Source organism: Alligator sinensis, unplaced genomic scaffold, assembly GCF_000455745.1.
Source record: "Alligator sinensis unplaced genomic scaffold, ASM45574v1 scaffold262_1, whole genome shotgun sequence".
NCBI lineage: Eukaryota > Metazoa > Chordata > Crocodylia > Alligatoridae > Alligator > Alligator sinensis.
In genome coordinates this window covers 3,308,343-3,328,300 of record NW_005841904.1, presented here as the reverse complement: position 1 = coordinate 3,328,300, position 19,958 = coordinate 3,308,343, and the positions used below count along the sequence as shown (strand labels likewise).

Below are 19,958 nucleotides of genomic sequence, written 5' to 3'. Positions count from 1 at the left end.
ACTCTTTCTTCAGGAGACTTTCAGGATCAGCAGGAGTTTGGATTCTCTGTAGTCCTACCCCATGGAAGGGAGTTGATGCCAAGTGGGCAGCTCTAACAAAGTCACAGGTATCTTCTGGATTGGCACAAAGGGTTTTGTTTTTGTAGGAGCCTGTCAAAATGGCATCTTCAATCAAGGGTTCAATTCCATTAAGCTCATTCTGAAACAAGCAGAAAAAGAAGCCCTTGGATTTTGTTTCTAACCATTTCAATTACAATCCAAGTGCTCCCCACTGTCTCCAACTCAAGAGCGCTACATATTTTCACCTTCCTTCCACACACAAACAGCCTTAACCCTTCTATGTGGCAGACTGTTATGCTGTCATTTATATTTATTAATAAACTGTACATGGTCTTTTGCTTTTTACCAGTTCATAAGCAAATATAAAACTATTAAAATCATCCTAGATGGTTATCTTTCAACTTTGCTTTTGAGTGTTTCCTAAATACCTGTCTTTGGATTTTCCATTAGGTACTTCTCACACAAGGCTCACCTACTATGCTACAGTCTCCTGCCTACCCCTCTAAAATTCTTTCCAGTGCACTGGAGGCAGCGATGAAGTTTTAAAGACTGTTCTTTCTTCACTCTTTTCACACCTCCTCAGACTGCCCCCTTATCCAATCCAGTCACCAAATATGTCCTACCTCCCCCGAACAATCATTATTAAAGGGCATCTCTCTCTCTCTCTCGCCTTTCGGCTTTTCTTATGAAAGGTATTACCATTCATTCAAACTGGGCAACTGAATTCTGACTACTTAGGGTTCACCTGTATCGTTTCAATTAGATAGTAATTTCTTAATCCTGAGCTACTGTCTAATGTACAGTTGATGTGAACTACTTAGAGGCTACTACAGTGCATAGTAGAGATGGCTACATTTTAATGATTTACGAAAGTATTCCTGAATACATTTCTTGAATTCCACTGGCAGCTATCTCCTTTATAAGTACTGACCAAAAAAATGTCAAACATTAAATACCTTCCCAACACAAAATACATGACCCTCAAAGTCACTAATGATGTCTAATCTCCTTAAGATCTCTTCTCTGTACTCATGCTCCCCCACTGCCCCTTTGACACTATGGGTCTCTTACTTGCCTTGAAACAGTTTCTTCGGCTTTCAAAATGGTTTATTCCTAGTTCTCCTCCTAATGTTCTAGCCAGTCCTTCTTTATTAGAACCATCTTTAGTAGATGATTAGCCTCCTTCCTTCCTTTGGGTTGTTTTCTAAAAGCTTGTCTTGGATCCATTAGCCTTTTGGTTGACAACATCAGCACACAAGGTCCAACCACTATGGTGCACATTCCTGTTTACCCCTCTACTCTGAGGAGACTCATATATCCCCAAAGATATCACACCATATTTACATGCCAAAAAATGAATTCATCATCTTCCTCCTAAAACTCTATTGTCCCTGACATTCATTTTTATTCTTGTCAAGCTATTCTATATCCAGTAGTCTCCATCTTGCTATTCTGATTACATATTCCTACACCCTTCAAATCCATTTACTTGCTCATTACCTCCTTCAAAGTTGAAGCTCATCTGAGACTGCTTAACTGCCCTCCCACATTATTCCTCCTCAAATTCACTCTGTAGCCCAGCTACTCTTCTTGGTCTCTTAACCATTTCCCTTCTCATCTTAATGACTTTTCCATGAAACTGTTTATGCTCAGAATAATAACTTCCTTTGGAATAAAGTTTTCTTCACTTTCTCCACTTCTTTGGCTTTATTCTGTAACCAAATTCCATTCTGATGCAATCTCACCTGCTACTTAAAAATTATTAGAGCTTCTATGATTGCGCAAATATTGTCCATGACAATGTAATTGGACAAAATAAGAAAGCTGATAATTCTGACACAAGGACTAGGACTCAGATCCTCAAAAGAACTAAAGAATCATGTGATTATAGTATTATGTTAACATTGATTATGTAACACATTTCAAAGCATCCCTCCCAGCCCATAAAAGTTACAGTACTTCTCTCAAAGAGGCTAATCAGAAAGCCTGAAAGAATAAGCAAGCCATACGCAATGTCATCTGAAGGTTGTCAGGGGCTGGCAGACAAGTGTTACTTAATCACTATCAGTAGTTTTTCAGCTGATACCCCATCAGTATTACTGTTTTATACCTGTTCTTCCCCCCTCAAAAGTTGCTATAAGGGAAATTTGTCCTTACACAGGCTTCTGGTGGTGTATCTTCCTTGGAGGTGATACTTTCTGAAGGTTTACGAACAGCAAGTGGGCGCCGGACACTTCTCTGTGGAAGGCCTAGAGGACAACTAAGAAGAAACAATATTTCATGAAACATTTATAAAAGTAGTGTCTCTGTTCCAGAGACTTATTTCAGTCAGCACTTCAAGTTCACCACTTAAGCTTTGATATGGAAGGTGCTGCTTATCTGCCCGTTGACTGCAAAAGCTACTTACCAGTAACAGAGAAAAATCTTTTTAAGGGCGGCATATAGGAAAGATTTAGGATGAATATTAGGGAAATCTTTCCAGATGATGATATCTATGAGATTAATGGAGTCTCCTAAAGGAAAATGTATAAGACAAGCCAAAAGACAGACAATAAGGAACAACACAGAAAGTAATCTTGCTAATAGAAAGGAGAGTAGGTAAGGGGTAAGACTAGGCCATAAGATTTCCACACTCTCCAATATATAGTTCCAATGATTCTACCTGACATTTTGGCTTATCGAAGCAGAGGATTCATCAAATATGGAAAAAGGCACAGTAGGTCTCTGTGAGGGAAGATAACCTTCACCTAGAAAAGAAAACAAGAGACTTTATGGTATGGACAGTTTTTCAACGACCCAGTAGTTCTCAGGACCCACTCAAGATCTTACAAAAAGAAGCAGTCCTAGCAGGATGCTTTTTAACTTTATAGTATTGTATTTAAGCACAATAGTAGCTCAGTAGAGTTTAAATGACACTTGGTTTTGCTGTGTTGAAGAGTGATACTTTTACTCTCTGAGATCTGTCAGTCTACCCAATCTGTCTGGAGTATTCTTTATAGCTTATACCCTTTTTTTCTAAGCTTGATCTTGTCTTTCTGTGGTCAACCTCACCATCCAAAAAACACATTTTTTCCAAGTCTCTTGGCATGCAGCTAACAGCTACATTATCTCTACTAGTTAGGTATAACCGTAGGTTAGAAATAAAAAAGAAAAATGTATTTAGTCTACATACTCCACAACAATGAAAATAAAATAGATAGTATTCTACACTTGGAATGCTATAGAAACTTTTTTTCTTTCCAAATTATTCCAGCTCCTCCAAAAGCCTTTCTACACTGGTATTGCTCTCTATGACAATATGAAATTCTAGAATGTGCACAGGAAAAGGGGGAAGGCCCCTCAACTGTTAAAAAAGCGATTCAACTTGAAAGACACTTTAAATAATCACAGCTCTCTGAACACACACCACTGAGATTGTTAAGCTCTTGAACATGGCCAGATCCTTTTATAATTAGCATGTTCTGATCTTCATTCTTCTAAGGCATGGTTTTCTCTTGATATTAAATTGAAGGAAATATTGTATAATCTTCTCCCCAAACTTTATCAGTTTAAAGAGTACTTACTGTCAGAGCAAGGTGGTTTGTGCTGTTGGTTATCTTCCACCAGCTGGGAACTGCTGTGAATAAGATACAGGTATATTTTATATTTCTCTCTCTCACACCTTTCTCAACCCCTAGCAAACTTAAAAAAAAAAGTTGTGTCACCTAATACATCAACATTAACCTCCTCAGAAGAATTTCGCTCAGAAGTTGATATACTAGGAGAGCTTGGTTCTCTACATGGAGACCCTCCTCACGTCCCCCCACAAAACCCCCAGCCCAAGAGCTTGTGAAAAGACCAAGCAGGTTTACCTGCAGAAGGAAACAAATTAAAAAAAAAAAAAGAAAAAGGGAGAGAGGCTAACAAAGAGCCTCTTTCACCTTTTACTGCCTGATCAAAAATATCGCTTCACTACCTTTGTACATGAGGCAGTTCCTTCACAGGCACTGTTTCACTGGAGAAAGATACACCTTGCTCTTTAAGAGGTGCTGAAGCGCCCATCAAACCAGGTTTCATTCTCATGGGCTCCTTCTCTTCTGTTAGCTGTGGCCATCAAGGAGAAAAAAAAAAAATGAGATTGTGATGGAATAACAAACCATGCTACCAACTTCCATAAAGTGCACTTAACAGCCTTGTCCAAAATTAAAGCCAGACAGAACTGATTTAAATCATTCATTTCAATCATGATTTAAAAACAATTTTAAATAGCTTTATTTATACATTTTTGTTATTTCCCTAGGTAAAATGTCATTATCATTGGTTAGTCTGTTTTTTTTATTTTATTTGAAAAAGACATTTTTTATATTGGTCTAGATCAGTAGTTCTCAACTTTGTTGGACTGGAGGCACTTCTCAGAAAATGCCAGCTCTTAGCTTTCACTTATTTCTTGGCTACAGAAAAATAACTGAGCAACTCTTCTGTTCCAAAGAATTCAGGAAAACTACAACAGGTCACAATGCTTGTGACACTATGGATTCCTATCTGAAATCTCTGAATTTAATCTTGTGAATTGCGTGTAGTTATCTGCACACCTAACTGTACTCAGCATCCCACAGCACCTTTAAAAGAATCTCAAAGACACTCCAGAGTGCCATAAAATCATGGTTGAAAAAAAAAAAAAAAGTACTTGTTCAGATTCTTAGTTTCTGTTAAACAATAAATTGCTTAAAGGCATAGGGGCAAGAATTCTTCTGGGTGATATCTTTTGGAGCAACTGAAAGGTTGGGATAGACAGAGACAAACCTCCAGGTATCACAGTACCCTTTCCTCATGTGTATGAATGAATATTGAACATGTTGAATTTTAGTGTATCCTTGAAGGCATCTTTTACTAGACAATTAGTTTTTTTCCTCGTGTTTGTGTTGTGTCCGCTGGATGGAAATTAGAATTCTGTTTAAAACAAACTACTTCTCAGAATTTCAGTTAGTTAAAAGTTATCATACTCTTACATACATTTAAAATAGGAAAAAGCATATTTTCTCCTAAAACAGTTACAACAGAAATTATACTTAAAGCATAACAAGCTATGTCATATTAATAAAGCTAGATAAAAAAATTAAAGATGTCCTCCACTTTCTGATTTTAAAAAGCAGGTCTTAAGCAAATACTTTTAACTTAAGGAGGGATCATTTATTCAGTATATTTTATTTCAATACTTTAGTAGAAATGTAAGCCTTACGTTACCTGCTCATGTGCTCTCCGCTGCTGATTGTCTCGTGTATCCCTCAGCATCCTCTCTAGCTCTTTAATCTTCTTCTGCATCTCTTCCTTCTTCTGTGCTATGGCCCAAAATTCCTCTAAAGGGGGAAGGGAGTGGGGGTATGATAAGGTATGATATACAACAGAGTAGCCTATAGCTAAGCTGAAAATATCTGTTAAAGCCACAGGAAGACACCAGATCCTCTGGTTCATAAGTCCCTTACCCATCATTCTAGGCTATTAACAAAACACAATGAAGAATCAGTCAGTATAAGAAGGTATATTTGCCAAGTACAGCTTAATTTCTGATGGTTCTGGATTAACCCTTGAGATAAAAAGATCAGATTTCTTCTTTCAAATCATTTTGGAATTGTCAGCCAGTAAGACTGACCCAATAAAACTGTGTAGCAGTGACATATACCACCCCATAATCTTTGGGACACTATGTAAGTTTTCTTTATACATTTGGATTCTCTCTGCTGCTCATATTCTACATTGAGCATAAACAAATGTTCAGCTACAGTGTGGCCAGCTGTTTTGCTCTTTCTAGTATCTCACTGTGGATAAAATAAATGTACCAAGTGAACAGCAACAGAAACTGCCACACTATGAAATGGTCTAAACCAGGGATCAGCAATCTATGGTTCACAGGTGAGAATGCAGCTCACAGAGCCACTGGATTAAACCCATGGAACTGGAGCTTCAGTGGTGTTTGGCAGCGAGGACTTTGCTCATGTAGTGCCACACCACACCATGGCTAGGTGACAAAGAGCTTTATTGTGCCATGCTGCTGCTAAAAAGGCATGGAGAAGCAATAGTGGCGGCAGCTAGGTCCTAACACTGACCCACCATGGAGCCCGCCATTCTGGTCCACCATCACAAAACACTGAGCACCACTAGTTTAGACCAATAGTCAGCAATCTCTGCCCCAGGGGGCTCTCCACAGGTCCACTAATTTGGCAGCAGGGGAGCAGAAGCAGCATTAATTGCTTCCAGAGCCATGGTAAGTGCTCTCCCACTGCCAGATTTCCAGACCTGAAGGGGGATACCCATGTTCTGCATGACATGGCCCTACATTCTGGATCATGCTGGTGTAGAGTCACTCTGTGGCTTGTTTTGGCACATGGAATTGCACCTGTGGACTAACTTTGCACTGAATCCAGCCTGTAGAATGGCCCTGCACCACTCATCTAGCCCAAAGGGCCAGAGAAGGCGAGCACAACTGGTCCAAACTAAACAGTTTTGTCAGCAAACCTTCACTTCTGCCAATAAACAAAGTGGATTCACATTTAAACACCTTCCCAGGCAGCAGAATCCTATACTCTACTGGTAGAGCTACTCTGCCTCTGGCAAGAAAGGTAAGGCTTCTGCAGTGATTCAACAGCTGACTGAACATGACCAATCAGTGATTCTCAACCAGGGTGCCTTAAGATCCTTTCAAGGGTGCCAGGGGGACACGCACAATATTAGAACTGTTAGGTTTGCAAACATGATTCACAAGATAAGCTATAGAAATTCAGAGTTGTGGTCTTTATGAGCTCTTTGCAACAGAAAAACTGCTCTATTATTTTTCTGTAGGTAAAGAAAGAGTGAAAACCAAGAGCTGGCATTTTCTGAGGGGTGCCTTAAGTCTATCCAGGGATGGCTTTAATCTTAAAAAAAAAGTTGAGAACCACTGGTATACATACACACACTCATACCTTCCACCACCTACTGAGGGCCAATCAGCACCTGGTACCTTCCCAGGGTGCACTTTGCCCTCTAACACAGGGGTGGGCAAAAAGCAGCCTGCCAGGCCATTCTATCCGGCCCGCGGGGGTCCTAAAAATTTAGAAAATTAATATTTATCTGCCCCTGGCTGCCTGTCATGCAACTCCCGATGGCTTGCCAAAACTCAGTAAGTGACCCTCTGCCTGAAATAATTGCCCGCCCCTGCTCTAACAGCACAACTACCAACTGAAGCCACCACACTCGTGGATGCAGATTTGCATGCGTTCTAGCAGCTGTTGTTTGCCACCAGAGGAACGTAAGAACAGACACAGCCTATGTGAAATCCAGAAGTGTATTTTTCCCTGACTCAATCTGAGGAAGCTGGAGATCATATTTTGATGCATACCTTCCCTTCTCTTTTTTGCTTTCTTCCTGTAGATTTCAGCTCGGATTTCTTCCAAAGAGAACTCTTCCACTCCAGCATAAACTTTCTCTTTACAGTACATAACTACTTCTTTCTTATCCTCAGTGTCCTGTTGATGGTTTTGCACTCGCTGTAGTGGATCCTCCTCCTTACCAGGTTTACGGACACTTAAAACACAATTTATGCTGGGCTCAATTTTGCAGGGTGTACTAAGAAAATAAATAGAGAGTTAATATTTGCTGCATAGCCTCCAAAGAAGCAAGCACAGATGAAGAACAGAGATAATATCAGGTCACTGGATGAAGGATCTAAGTTCAGAACAATATGGGCAATATGATAAGAAAAAACAAGCAACAGAGAAAAAACTGAACGAAATCACAGAAAGAGAAATCTAGCTATATATAATGATGCTCCTAGGAAGTAGTAATAACACATGTGCCAATAAAGGTAGTCATATGTAAATAATATACATGCTACTTTACATGGGTTGCACATCCTAGAGTGGAAAATTGTATCTTTAGATCCAATAACCTGTATGCAAGCATTTGCCATCAGTCACTAACCCTAACATATATATCAAATTGTGTTAACTGACCAACAAGCACAAGCCTTGAACTATTGCAGAGCTTATTAGATAAGGACATATACCTTCATATTAAAAGAAGAACATACAATACATGTCAGGAGGAAGAGCAAAAAAACAGATGGCTTGTCTTGTAGTTTTGTTTTAAAGGTGTCTTAAATTTAAAATACTAAATTATGGTATACTTTTGGATACAGCTAAAGTTTCACATTTAATAGATTAAACTGTCAGAGGAAATCTGAGTTGTGCACAAGCTCTTAAAGCTTGTTTTCTTCCCTTCTGATTAAGCCTAGAATATAATTTCAACATTTTAAAAGGAGATTTTCTATAGCAACATAGTTATGCTGGCCATAGCTACTGCCCAGCCAGTTTCCTTTTCTTCCTACAAAAAGAAAAGGAAGAAAAGAAAAAAAGAGAGACTTTCAAAATTTATTTTTAAATAGCATTTTCCATGCTATATGAAGCAATGGAACATCACTGTCTCTTGGGATTTATAGGCATTTTTATCAAGAACTGCATACAAGCAGGAAGCTAATTTCAAGGAAAACAACAATAGTTCTCCATATTTAAGTGATATGGTTGTCATGGAAACCTTGACAGTCTATTTCAGAACAAAATCCTATATACAGTCAGTCTCAAGAAGTCCAAAGATAGCAGAAAACAGCTACAAACCTGAATACGATGCCCATAGTCCAAAGGTCCTTTTGCAGCACATGCAGACACCTGAGGTAGCTTTGAGGTAGCTAGCAGGACTGTGCAAAGCTTCGGACCCTGATTCGATTCAGCAGACATTTGGCCTGATTCAGTGGTCGAACCTCCAAATCTGAATCAAATCAGAAGACCCTTTAATCTCTCTGGATCAAATTGGAACCCTCCGAATCAATTTGAAGAGATTCAAACACAGACACAGCTTTATATGTTTTTTTCTACATACCTCTAGGTAGCTGTAGCTCATGAGTGCTGCAAAGCACTTCCGGTCCACTTCTGGGTCTCCTGGGGAGTGCGTTGGGGGCCCCTCTATGGCTGATCACCAAGCTGGGGAGAAGCACCCCCCCAGCGCACTCTTGGGAGACCCAGAAGTACTTCTGGTTCACTTCCAGGTTCGCTGCTGAGCGCATGGAGGGCCCCCCGTACTCCTGTGGGATGCTCCATGTGCCCCAGCATCGCAGCGGTCACAAGCCACATCTGCTACCTCAAGGTATGTAGAAAAAACTTAAAGCTGTGTCTGTCCGAATCACTGATTGTCTGAATCAACATTGAATCTTCAGATTCGGATTCATCCAAATAGAATCAGGGACAGTGATATGAATCAACGAATCGAATCACTGTCCCTGATTCAGGCCGAATCCGAATCGAATTGGGCCCGCTTTGCACACCTCTAGTAGCTAGCTCAGATATAGATGTCTGTACGGCTACACTTAGCCCTTTTTCAATAAGCAACCTGAGCGGGGCTGAGCAACTTGAACAAGAGCCTCTGCTGCCATGGCTAAACTGACTGTCAGTATCAAAACTAATAATTTTAAACTTAGCTCAGGTCTGTCTACAGTAGGGGGTTCCAAATATATGCCCCACAGGCCAGATTCAGCCCATGGAGCCCTATAATCTGGCCTATGGGTCTTGGACTGCCCCTGCGTGCCACATACAGCATGAGGAGCCAGTTCAGTGCATGGGCTGGACCCAGCACCACAGATGCTGCACACAGCACAGGAAGCTATCATGGGGCGTGCACTGCAGGACATGCATGGACAGCCTGGGGCCCAACCTGGTTCACCCTGGAGTCAGCATGCATGGTCAGTCCAGCATGGGTGCCACATACAGCCTGTGCCCCAGACCCTCTGTGCTGCCAGGTCCAGCCCACATACCACATGCAATGCAACCCTCAGAGAGGGGCCTGTGTATGCTGCATGCAGCATGTAGGGCTGGACTTGCCATTCACACTGAATGTGACAGGGAGCCAGTAAAGGGCACATGGCTCTATGTGGCCATGCAGCCAGATGAGTTTCACATCCCTAGTCTACAAGAGTTGCAATCCCACTTTCAGCATAATTGTAGAAGGCAGTTTTGAGGCTTTCAAAGCAGTTGTATCCTTCTTCCTACCCTGCCAGCTCCCATCTAACAAATGTGGAGAGACTGAAACTCACATGACTTGCTGCTGGGCAGACTCCTCTACATATGGGGTAAAAGCAGGCAGTACACAAGGCACTTCTGCACCAGAGTTCATGTTACTTCGAGGGCACTAAGGGAGAAGAAATCATGTGTTAACAGCTTAAAGATTCCTAGATTCTCAAGCCTGATTTAGTCTTCAGAACTTTTTCTGCCCAACCCTTATGACAACAACCCATCTACAGCCCTTAGAAACCCTTTTCTCCAAAAAAGCAGTATTTATGCAAAATGTTTCATTTTGGAATGCAAGCCACCTATACATCTCTAAGTGGCCATTAGCAACTGGAAAAGTAGTCACATATCCTTTTCCCATGTCCTCCAAGAAATGTACGTATCCTTGCTAATTGGACATGCTGAAGATATCTAACTCCTGTTTTGTTTCCAAATGATACCAACAAACCTTTATATTCTCCTATTTTCATCTAAAATTGCCTGTTACATGGCACTATACTCTCCTTTCCTTGCTAAGAGCCTCCAAACCATCCTCCCACCTCACACACCATTCTGATATCACAAAAGCCCTTAAACAAAGCCAAATGATCCTGGGGACAAATAACAAGATAGGACACGGTGGTTTCTTGTCCTCACATCTGCTCCCTACCTGCTTGTTCAAAGTTTCCCTTAACTCCACCACATAATACCTTTGTCTGAAAACTACTGGCAAACCTTTCCCATTAACTTTCACCTTATATCCTTAAACATTTCATTCTGACTGTAGTAGAGACACCACTTGCTTCTGTGCATCTCAAAATACAATGCAATATTTAGGCACAAAGAGCTTCAAGTAATAAGATTTGTTTGTTTATAAGCAAGACAAATATAAAAACATATGTTAACAAAAAATAATAAATCAATGCTCTATATCAGGGGGTGTCAACCGGAGGTACTTGGAAAGGGGCTAGGGGGTATGCGCGGGTAGGCGGGGACAGAGCACCGCTACCCACCACCCTGTACTGCTGCCTCCCGTACCAAGCCACCAGATCCAGGAATTCAGAAGAAAGGCAAGTGAGGACGTAGAGGCTACCCCAGAATTCAGAATTTCAAGGTCCTGTTGGAGACAGCCTTTGGTAGATGGAGGGCAAGCTATGGCTGTGCTGACAAAGTGCTGCTCATGCCACCTCCATCAGTGGGTCTGGATCTGGCTTAAGCAGGGCAAATTTGATAAGAAAGCTAACAAAAAAGTGACTGAGATAGTATAATGACTGCATTCTCTTCTTGAAACCAGACAAGAGCAGAAGTGACAAAAGTTATCAAATAAGCAAACTTTTCAGTTCTTCATTCCTTTCAACTTAATTAAACCAAAAGTTCTATGAATTATTCCAATCTTTTAACCAAGTTCCTTTTTCTATCTGCTGTCAATCTCTTTTCCTGGGTTCCCACAAAATTCACAGGGGGTTTTTTCCTTCTCAGTTACTGATTTGTAACCTTCAGGCTTAACTACTTTTACACTGATAAAAGTGTAAAAGCTCCTCACTCAGTGCACTCAGCTCCTCCCATCTTCCTGTACATGCTCTCCATTCGCCCTGATCAAAGGAATGTGACAAAGGAAGTCTAAGTGCCTACAAAGACCAAATGAACTTCATTTCAGCTTTCTTCAGTCAACATCAGAGATTAAATTGCATCTTTTGGGTAAGGAATAGCCTCAAGCACTTCATCTTTAACTCAACTCTCCTTTTTGCAACCGTTTTCTGTAATCTTGGAGTCAGCTGTTATACCCTTATTTCATCTATTTGCAAACGTCCATATAGTGCTGGAACAAACTAGTGCCTAAACAATTTCCCATCAATTATTTATTAAGTCTACATTTCAACTCCTTATTAGTCTACTTTCAAGCTTGACTTACAATAGTTCATGCCTTTAGGAGTTCTCTAGATATCAAACCTGCTGAATGTTGCTGCCTACCCTTTCATGAATTTAAAAACAGTGCAGCCCAACACCTTTCATTCCACAGGTTGTACAAGGTCAATTTCGCTTTAACTAATCAATCTTTCTGCTTGGTTCTCATAATGCAACAATCAACATACAATTTCACCCCTATTCTTGGGCCACCAACTCTTTACCTCTCATGCTCCTTGTATAATAGAGTCAGGAACGGAGTAAAAGAGGCTTGCCACCCTAGTTAGCATGAATTAGAACTCTGCAGAAAGCTGCTAAATTCCAATAATTCATTATGACAAGAGAAGCTTAGTTAACCCCAATGGAGTTAAAAGAGTCTGAGAGCAATCTAGAGGAAGTGACTGAATGATTTTTAAGGAAATTCTAGGAATAAGTTTTCTTGTGAAGTTTGGTTAGGTTGAAGCTTGCATTTCATTATTGTCAAATTATATCTGCTTGAATATGCAACTTTTACACAAGAATTGGGATGCAAGGTGCTAAGCGGGGGAACTGATGTTTCTTCATTGGAATAGAAGCATGTAAACATTGTGCTCTAATGGCTGCCTCTTCTCTCTGGTCCTAGCAAGCAGAAGGTGTATAAACCCTTTCATAGCTACTGTAGTCATTGACTGAGCACTGTAGCTCATCCCTGAAACAGCAACTGAGCTGGCTCAGAGCAAGTCTGTTGCATGCAGGCTGTAGTGTCTTGTTGACCCATGTGGTGTGGAAAACAGCTTATGATGTACAGGATCTTATATAAAGAACTATTTACAATAAAGAACAGTCTTGCTACTGCCCTTGCAAGAGTATAGGGCAGAGGCGGGCAATTATTTTGGGCGGAGGCCCGTTTGCTGCGTTTTGGCAAGCTATCAAGGGCTGCATGACAGGCAGCCAGGGGCAGATAAATATTAATCTTCTAAATTTTTTAGGGGCCCCACAGGTCAGACAGAATGGCCTGGAGGGGCGCATTCAGCCTGTGGGCCGCATTTTGCCTACTCCTGGTATGTTGCCATCTTGCCATACCAGAAAGTTCCTGCTGCCTTACCCAGACTGCCTCCTGTGATACACACTTCCTGGACACACTGGGTTTCCAGGAGGATTTAATCTGTCACAGTCAGCCACGACTAAAAAAAATTTTTTTTCTACGTTGCACCTTCTGGAGGGGGAAAAGAAAAAAAGATGCACACCTTATTTGGGGGTGTGAGATACACAAAAAAAGTTATGGAAAATATGAAAATTCAAACAATGAATCTTCAATGAAGGAAAAATAATGACCTTTAACAGCATGCATACATAGGTTTTGTATCAGAGATTGAGGAAGTCACCTATTCATATAGCCTCATCCTCTCTCAAGCGAACAAATCTTGACATTTCTTACCCGGCCTGAATTCCAAGGTCCTGCTCTCAGTTCATTTTCTTTAGCCCTTGCTGCTGGAAGTGCTGCCCACGGCTGAGGGGTAAGTACAGGAAACTCAGTTCCAGAGGCTGAAGCTGTATTTTCATCAAACACAGCAAAATTTGGACCATTTGACATTTGTTGAGAGCTTTGATTCAGGATGCTATGGCCTCGGTTTGAGACTAGAAGTAGCAAGAAAATAAGTTGGATATAAACACTCAAATGCAGATGTCAGTTTTTTGCATATTTTTGCAACATAAAACACCACTTTTCAAGGAACAGGACGACTGCCCAGCTCACCTTACCTTTAAGAGCATCTCCTATGCGACTTATTGGGGCTTTCATTGTCTTTTTCCCCTTGCCTTTCAGCTCTGCCAGCGAACTTCTTTGTGGTTCAGCAAGGCCTGGAAGACTGAATTCCTCTTCATCGTTACCCTCCTCCTCAAGTCCCTGAATGATATGCCGAGAGACACGGGCCTGAAACTGCCTAAAGAAATGCAGATACCAGTGTGAACTCCACTGTATATGACACCCATTTAGAACTGTGAAAAACAAACTCGCTTTTCTGCCCATTAGGGAGTCATGCTTACCTGTGATGGGACTGTAGTTTATCCAGAGGATCAGCCTTCCGCTGTATCCCCTCCTGGAATATTAAATCTGCTTTCTTGTAATTTCCTCTTGCCTCAAGTTCTTCTGCCCACGTGACGTAGAATAATGCCAATGATGTGCCAATTTCCTGGCTGTGCAGATAACTATACAGATCCAAGGGTTCACTGCAGCAGTTTCCCTGCAATAGTCCAAATTTTAAGTTTTAGGTCTCACTGTACCAAACTCAAAGGAAAAACTTCTGGGCTAGTTCCCACTAGTTGATACTCTTGTAAGGCTTCCACTGATTAGAAGGCAAGTTTCAAAAGAGTAGTTTCAAGGGCAGAACTTAGTGCTAAATCATATTAAATGTATAGACGATATAGAAAATAATTCAGTAGTGAACAGTTAAATACTAGGAGAGAAACATCTATTTTTGCTTGGACTTGCTATATTTGATACTGTTAAAACCACTCACTTAATTCCAACCCACAAACTTATCAATGGGTATTTTGCTTTAATCATTTTCTTTATGAGAGTTTGAGGGCAGATGTCCTGTAAATCCTCAGGGAAAAAAAAAAATCACAAGGCTTGACCTTGTCAATAGCCAGAAATGTTGGGAGGCTGGAAAAAGAACAGAAACTACTGGAAACCAGAGCAAAACCATTGAATGTGCATTCTATAGCTGCAACTTTAAATCACTCCCAGCCTAGATGGAATTCACATCAGCGACTTTAAGACCATCATTACTAACCTCAAGCCATCTAGATGCAGTGCCCTCAACAAATGTACCATCTAAAAACAGAACAATGCAAATGCACATTTTGCTAAGTCTCACATTTTTAAATTTGTTTTAAATAAATTACGAAGAGAAAGGACACTTTCTTTTGCCCCAACAAATCACGTCTTTCCACAAGGCTGCTTTCCTTCCAGTAAAAATCAAAATTAAAATTCACAATGCAGGATTCTCACCTCATCTTGACTACAGAGGTTTGGAACAATTTCAGGATCAATTTCTTATTTTCCAGTTGAAGTACCACAGAAATCAGTCTTAAGGACAGCAGAAAGGATATGAACTTTATAAAGTGTTTATGTGATACTAGCAAGAAAACCATCTATTATGCAGGACGTTTATATTCTTAAAGATAGTCTCCCTCCTGACAAATAATACAGAAGAGGGAGCTAGGCAAATATAATGTTCTGTGAAATACTAAAACATCAAAGGAAGTACTCTCACTTGGTAAAGCTATATAGAGTGGAAAATGAGTCAGAGAGAGGCTGCTGGGCCAGTATTGCAAATGATCCAACTGTGTCTTTTAAACAAACAAAAACCAAGCAAAAATAAAACCCTGCATTTAAGTGTTACATCCACTATTTTACAAGTAATATTTAAAATAAGTGCAAGTGAAAGATTATTAGAAAAGCAACCCTGGAAGAGTAAAAGGAACACCCCCCCCCCGAATCCCATTTTCTTTGTGTACAGCGAGTTCTGCTGTTAGTTTTTTCTCTGTGTGGGGGCCTATCCTGCAGCAACAAGTGAGAGAAGAATACTGTAAAAATAAATAAATAAAAAGATAAATAAATAAAAAGCTCAAAGTTATACTGAATCACAGGGCCTCAAACTTTAAGAATAAAGTACCTCAAATTTCTTTAACACATTTTAACTCAGATTTGTTTTTATGAACAGAGCAGGAGGAGGTTTAAGTGACGAAGTGAAAACCAAGAAAACTGAAGAAAGATGTGGTTTTACTTTGTTAAATGCATACTTCTGAAAAAGGTTGCATAGAAATTTAGGTGTAATGATCCTGGAAACCATCTGAGAATTCTACCCATATTGAATAGTACAACTGGGTCAGTCAGAAAATAATGCCTCCTACATATTTTCCTCAGCCAAATATTTTTGAAAAAAAAGTATTCAACTTGCACAGAAAGTTTACACATCATCACTGACAACAAAGCTATTGATCAACATAGTCTTCTTCTCAGAATCAGCAGCATAGACTGCCTAGGGAAGTTGCGGACTCTTCATCACTTAGAAGTGTTCAAGAAGAGGTTGAACAGCCACTGGTCAGGGATGATCTAAGCATAACTATTGTCTATGTCCCACCATGGGTACTTCCCATGCTTCTGAGCTTTGCTGGTTGTCTGCTCCCACCCCACATTTCTGCTACGTTAGGGTGTTTTTAAGCTTTTTTAGAGTATTGACTACAAGCCACGGTTGTGGACTTTGACTGGGGTGTGACAATGTTCCTGCTGAAAGCAAAGCTGGAGGTTCCTGGCTAAAAGGTCTTGCCCCTCCACTCAGGATCGGACTGATCTCATATATTTGGGGTCAGGAACTAATTTTACCCCATGGTCAGATTGGTAGGGACTGTGATGGCTTTTGTCTTTCTCTGTAATGGAAGGGTAGGGCACTCTACCCGGAACCTCTTGAGAGTATACTGGCAACATTTTACAGAAGTAGGACATTGGCTACTGTGGTTCCCATTTTACCTGTGGCAGGTTAGGGTGTTAGGTCTATGTTGTGTCAGGGTTGACAATAGTCTTACGCACAGTTTCGATTATGGTTACAAGGGTGGTTTGGATAGGGATGATACTGCCTCAGGCAGGGGCTTGGACTAGATGACCTCTGGAGCCCTCCCAGCCCTACTTCTCTGTAATTCTATGATTCAGTCAGTGGCCTTTTTCCACTGATAAACAAGGACACTGTACAAGAATCAGTCACAGTAATACCTAATTTTTATCTTTTAAGCAAGCCATAGATATGAAGGATGTCCTCTTGTTGACTTCTTGACTAATGGGACAAAAACTCAGAGGTTGATATCAAGACCCTAAAGAAAATGAAACACTGTATGAAGAAAGCCATCCTGAAAAAAAATACCATGCAGAGGCAGCACTTCAGACAACCTGCCTACACATGAGCTTGTACACCAGAGGTAATCTCATTGCTTGGATGCACAGTGCTTTCCCATCTTCCACATAGCCCAGAGAATGGAGGACAGACTACGAGGACAAGAACTTCTATATTGTTAACTAGTGAAAAAAAGACCTCTGATGGGGAAGGAAACTATTCTGAAACACAGTTGTGTGTTCAGCAAAGATGTACTAATTGTGTACGCAAGTTTAATATTTTTTTTCCCCAATGTTGAGGGGAAAAAAAAGGAGGTACTGCTTTGACTCACCCTTGTAAAACCTGTATTGTGAAATGCAGTCACATACACGCTCAACTGATGTGAACGAGCTATCCTCAAGATAGCAATGTACCAAGAAAAGCAAGTCAGTTATGTCTGAAGTGGCATCCAAAAGCCTCAGAAAATGCACTCCAACCCATGCCTCTAAAAATCTGAGGGACACTCACAAATTTCAGCCAAAGACTGAGGTAGCGAAGATCTTGGTAGTATCTATGTTGCTCATGAAGTGCCTTCACAGCTCTCTCCAGCACTGCTGAAAGGTTACTTTCCTTTCCACCTTGAGGGAATGTCTGTTCTGTCCATTTGATATATCTAGAGACAGGATAATAGGACTTCAATTTATGTACAATATAAGGACAGCTGAGGAAAAAAGTGAGATTTATGAAAAATCATGGATTTCAATAGCAATAAGCACTTGTTTAGTAAACCTTGCCCTCAGTGGGTTTTCTGTTAACAAAAATAAAATTATTGTATTCTCCTTTCATTAACACACCACAGTAGAATTCTCTACAAATGTCAGTGACAAGAGATTGAACTATCCCATTCTAGTGAAAGTGAAGGAAGCCTACCGGTCCCAAACATCCAGTGGATCATCTCCAGAGTAAAAGCGGATTTCAGATTCAAATTCCCTAGAAGAAATATCACAACACATAAATATCACTGTATATAGATAGCACATTAGAAAACAATATCCTTGGACCCACCCTCATATTACTACTTCTCCAATGAAAGAAATACTTAAATACTGAAAGGCTGTTTCAGCGTCTCGAATGATACTTAATATTAAAAAGTTCTCTTGCATTTCTGTACCAAAGAAATGGTTCAAGAATCCAGTTTTGCATCTTTTGATATTGAACCAAACTGAACAGGTTCTAATAAGGAAGAAAACAAATTTCCCACTTTAACATTAAGCATGAACAAGAAGAGATGCATGAGGCAGACAGACTAAGCTAAATAAAGGAGAAAAGATCCCAGGCTGTGAACCAAGAGTGAAGAGGTATTGTCAAGAACCAGCACAAGAACAGATTTTTAATACATTTCCATAAATCACTATCCTGAGGGATACAGTTCCACTTGACAGGATCCTTCTTGCATTCTGGTGCGCTACTAACATTCTGGTGCATTACTATAATGAAGACAGGGTTGTTGGTTGTAGCCGTGTTGGTCTAAGGACATAGGCAGGCAAGGGTCTTTGGGCAGATACGATATCTTTCATTAGACCAACTAAATAGTTGGGAAAAAGTTATGTGCAAGCTTTCAGGCTCAAACACCCTTCTTCAGACAACGGGAGACTCTGCTGATGTTATGAGTTCTCCAAGCTAGAAAAGAAGCTAAAGTAAACAAGAAGTCTGAAGATGCAAACGAGTAGAAGTTTGGAAGACAAAGTGTAAAGATGTGGCAGGGGGGAGGAAAGAGTGCGTAGGAAAGCCAGTGGTCAACTACAGGCAGATTACCTGGCATGTCAGATGTCAGGCAGGTTGTAATGTGTCATAAATCCTATGTCTATATTAAATCCATGATTTTTTGTATCCAGCAGATTTATGAAGTGAGGTTCATAAGCTTGTCTATGAAAGGTGTTTTATAAGTTGGCTTTGAGGATTAGAACTGAGAGATCAGAGAGGGAGTGATTGCCTTGTGAGAAGTGGGCACCCACAGGTTATTGGATATTTTTGTCTTTGAGTGCACACTGAATATCCATCACTCTCAAAAGGGCTTTCACTCAACAAGGACACTCTTCCAGAGAGAGAGAATGCATTTTTGAAAGAGCCACCCAGATACCAGGTGAAGAATTGCTGAAGTACAAAAAGAAAATCCCCACGAACTGCCAGAGAAAATTGAGGACTTTTTACCTTCTTTATAGATAGAAAATAAACTTAATTTTTGCACATTTATTTTCTACCTATGGGGACTTTTTACCATCTTTAATTTTCCCTGAGCCTGAGGAAGGGCACATGTGCCCGAAAGCTTGCAGAAAAAGATCATTTTTTGCAATTTCTTAGTTGGTCTAATAAAAGGTATATTCTCTGAAGCAAGAGCTCTAGAGTTTGCATTTCTTTTGGTCTCAGACAAACACGGCTACCAAACACATCCCCCATGCAAGGCACACAGCTGTTGACAGACCCAGCACAGGTAGTAGCCTCAGCAAATTTTAGGGAAAGGTAGATGAGAAGTGGTTAACACTTACTGCTTTTGCTGCTGAATGGCTGTGTGGCTGGAAGCATCCTGCTGAGCCAAAGCTTCTTGCAGAGTGGACATGACCCGCCCCTGTCTCAGGGGCTGCACATTCTCTTTACTCAGCTCCCATTCATTCCCATCATGAGACATTGCCATAGATGACTACTGTGCCTGCAGCAAAACAGTGAGAAAGGAAATGTGATCTAGCAGTTAGAGCAACGGTCTTCAACCCCTTCAGCCTGCGGGCACCCTCCATAATTTTTCCAGTGAACTAGAATCTGGCTGGTGCCTGGCACGGGTAGTTGGGGCAAGACCTCACCCCTCGATGCCCTGTTTCTTCCTGTATGCCCCCTCCTTGTCCCTGAGGGAACAAGCTGCTTCTCCACCAACTCACATGAGCACCCACACTCCACCACCCATGTGCACCCACAGCCCTGGGAGTATGTGGGGTGAAGCGGGCTGAACAAGCCCCACGCCCGCAAGGGCCTCTGCACATCCGCCGGCTCCAGCTGGCTGGGCACTGGGCGCCCTCCACCACCTCCGCCCCGGGGCCCTGGG

At 41.0% G+C, this 19,958-nt stretch overlaps 1 protein-coding gene across 3 annotated transcripts in view; it reads right to left on the bottom strand.

The window, feature by feature from the left end:
- BUB1B (BUB1 mitotic checkpoint serine/threonine kinase B) overlaps positions 1-19,813 on the bottom strand; it is a 41,358-nt gene extending 21,545 nt beyond the window's left edge. The window contains exons 1-15 of one of the 3 annotated variants that reach the window (XM_025197724.1): positions 19,795-19,813; positions 19,411-19,571; positions 17,795-17,854; positions 17,393-17,537; positions 14,040-14,236; positions 13,755-13,936; positions 13,432-13,631; positions 10,157-10,251; positions 7,415-7,641; positions 5,284-5,396; positions 4,016-4,143; positions 3,624-3,676; positions 2,723-2,807; positions 2,218-2,320; positions 1-199 (exon numbers count right to left, since the gene is read on the bottom strand). The exon at positions 1-199 is cut by the window's left edge and continues 112 nt beyond it. In XM_025197724.1, coding sequence (XP_025053509.1) covers positions 1-199; positions 2,218-2,320; positions 2,723-2,807; positions 3,624-3,676; positions 4,016-4,143; positions 5,284-5,396; positions 7,415-7,641; positions 10,157-10,251; positions 13,432-13,631; positions 13,755-13,936; positions 14,040-14,236; positions 17,393-17,537; positions 17,795-17,854; positions 19,411-19,556 — 1,933 coding nt within the window. In that variant the 5' untranslated portion in view covers positions 19,557-19,571; positions 19,795-19,813. Of the gene's footprint in view, positions 200-2,217; positions 2,321-2,722; positions 2,808-3,623; positions 3,677-4,015; positions 4,144-5,283; positions 5,397-7,414; positions 7,642-10,156; positions 10,252-13,431; positions 13,632-13,754; positions 13,937-14,039; positions 14,237-17,392; positions 17,538-17,794; positions 17,855-19,410; positions 19,577-19,794 lie in introns of those variants that run through there. The other 2 variants (XM_006018512.3, XM_025197725.1) reach the window with 2 other exon arrangements.
- Positions 19,814-19,958: the final 145 nt, after the last annotated feature.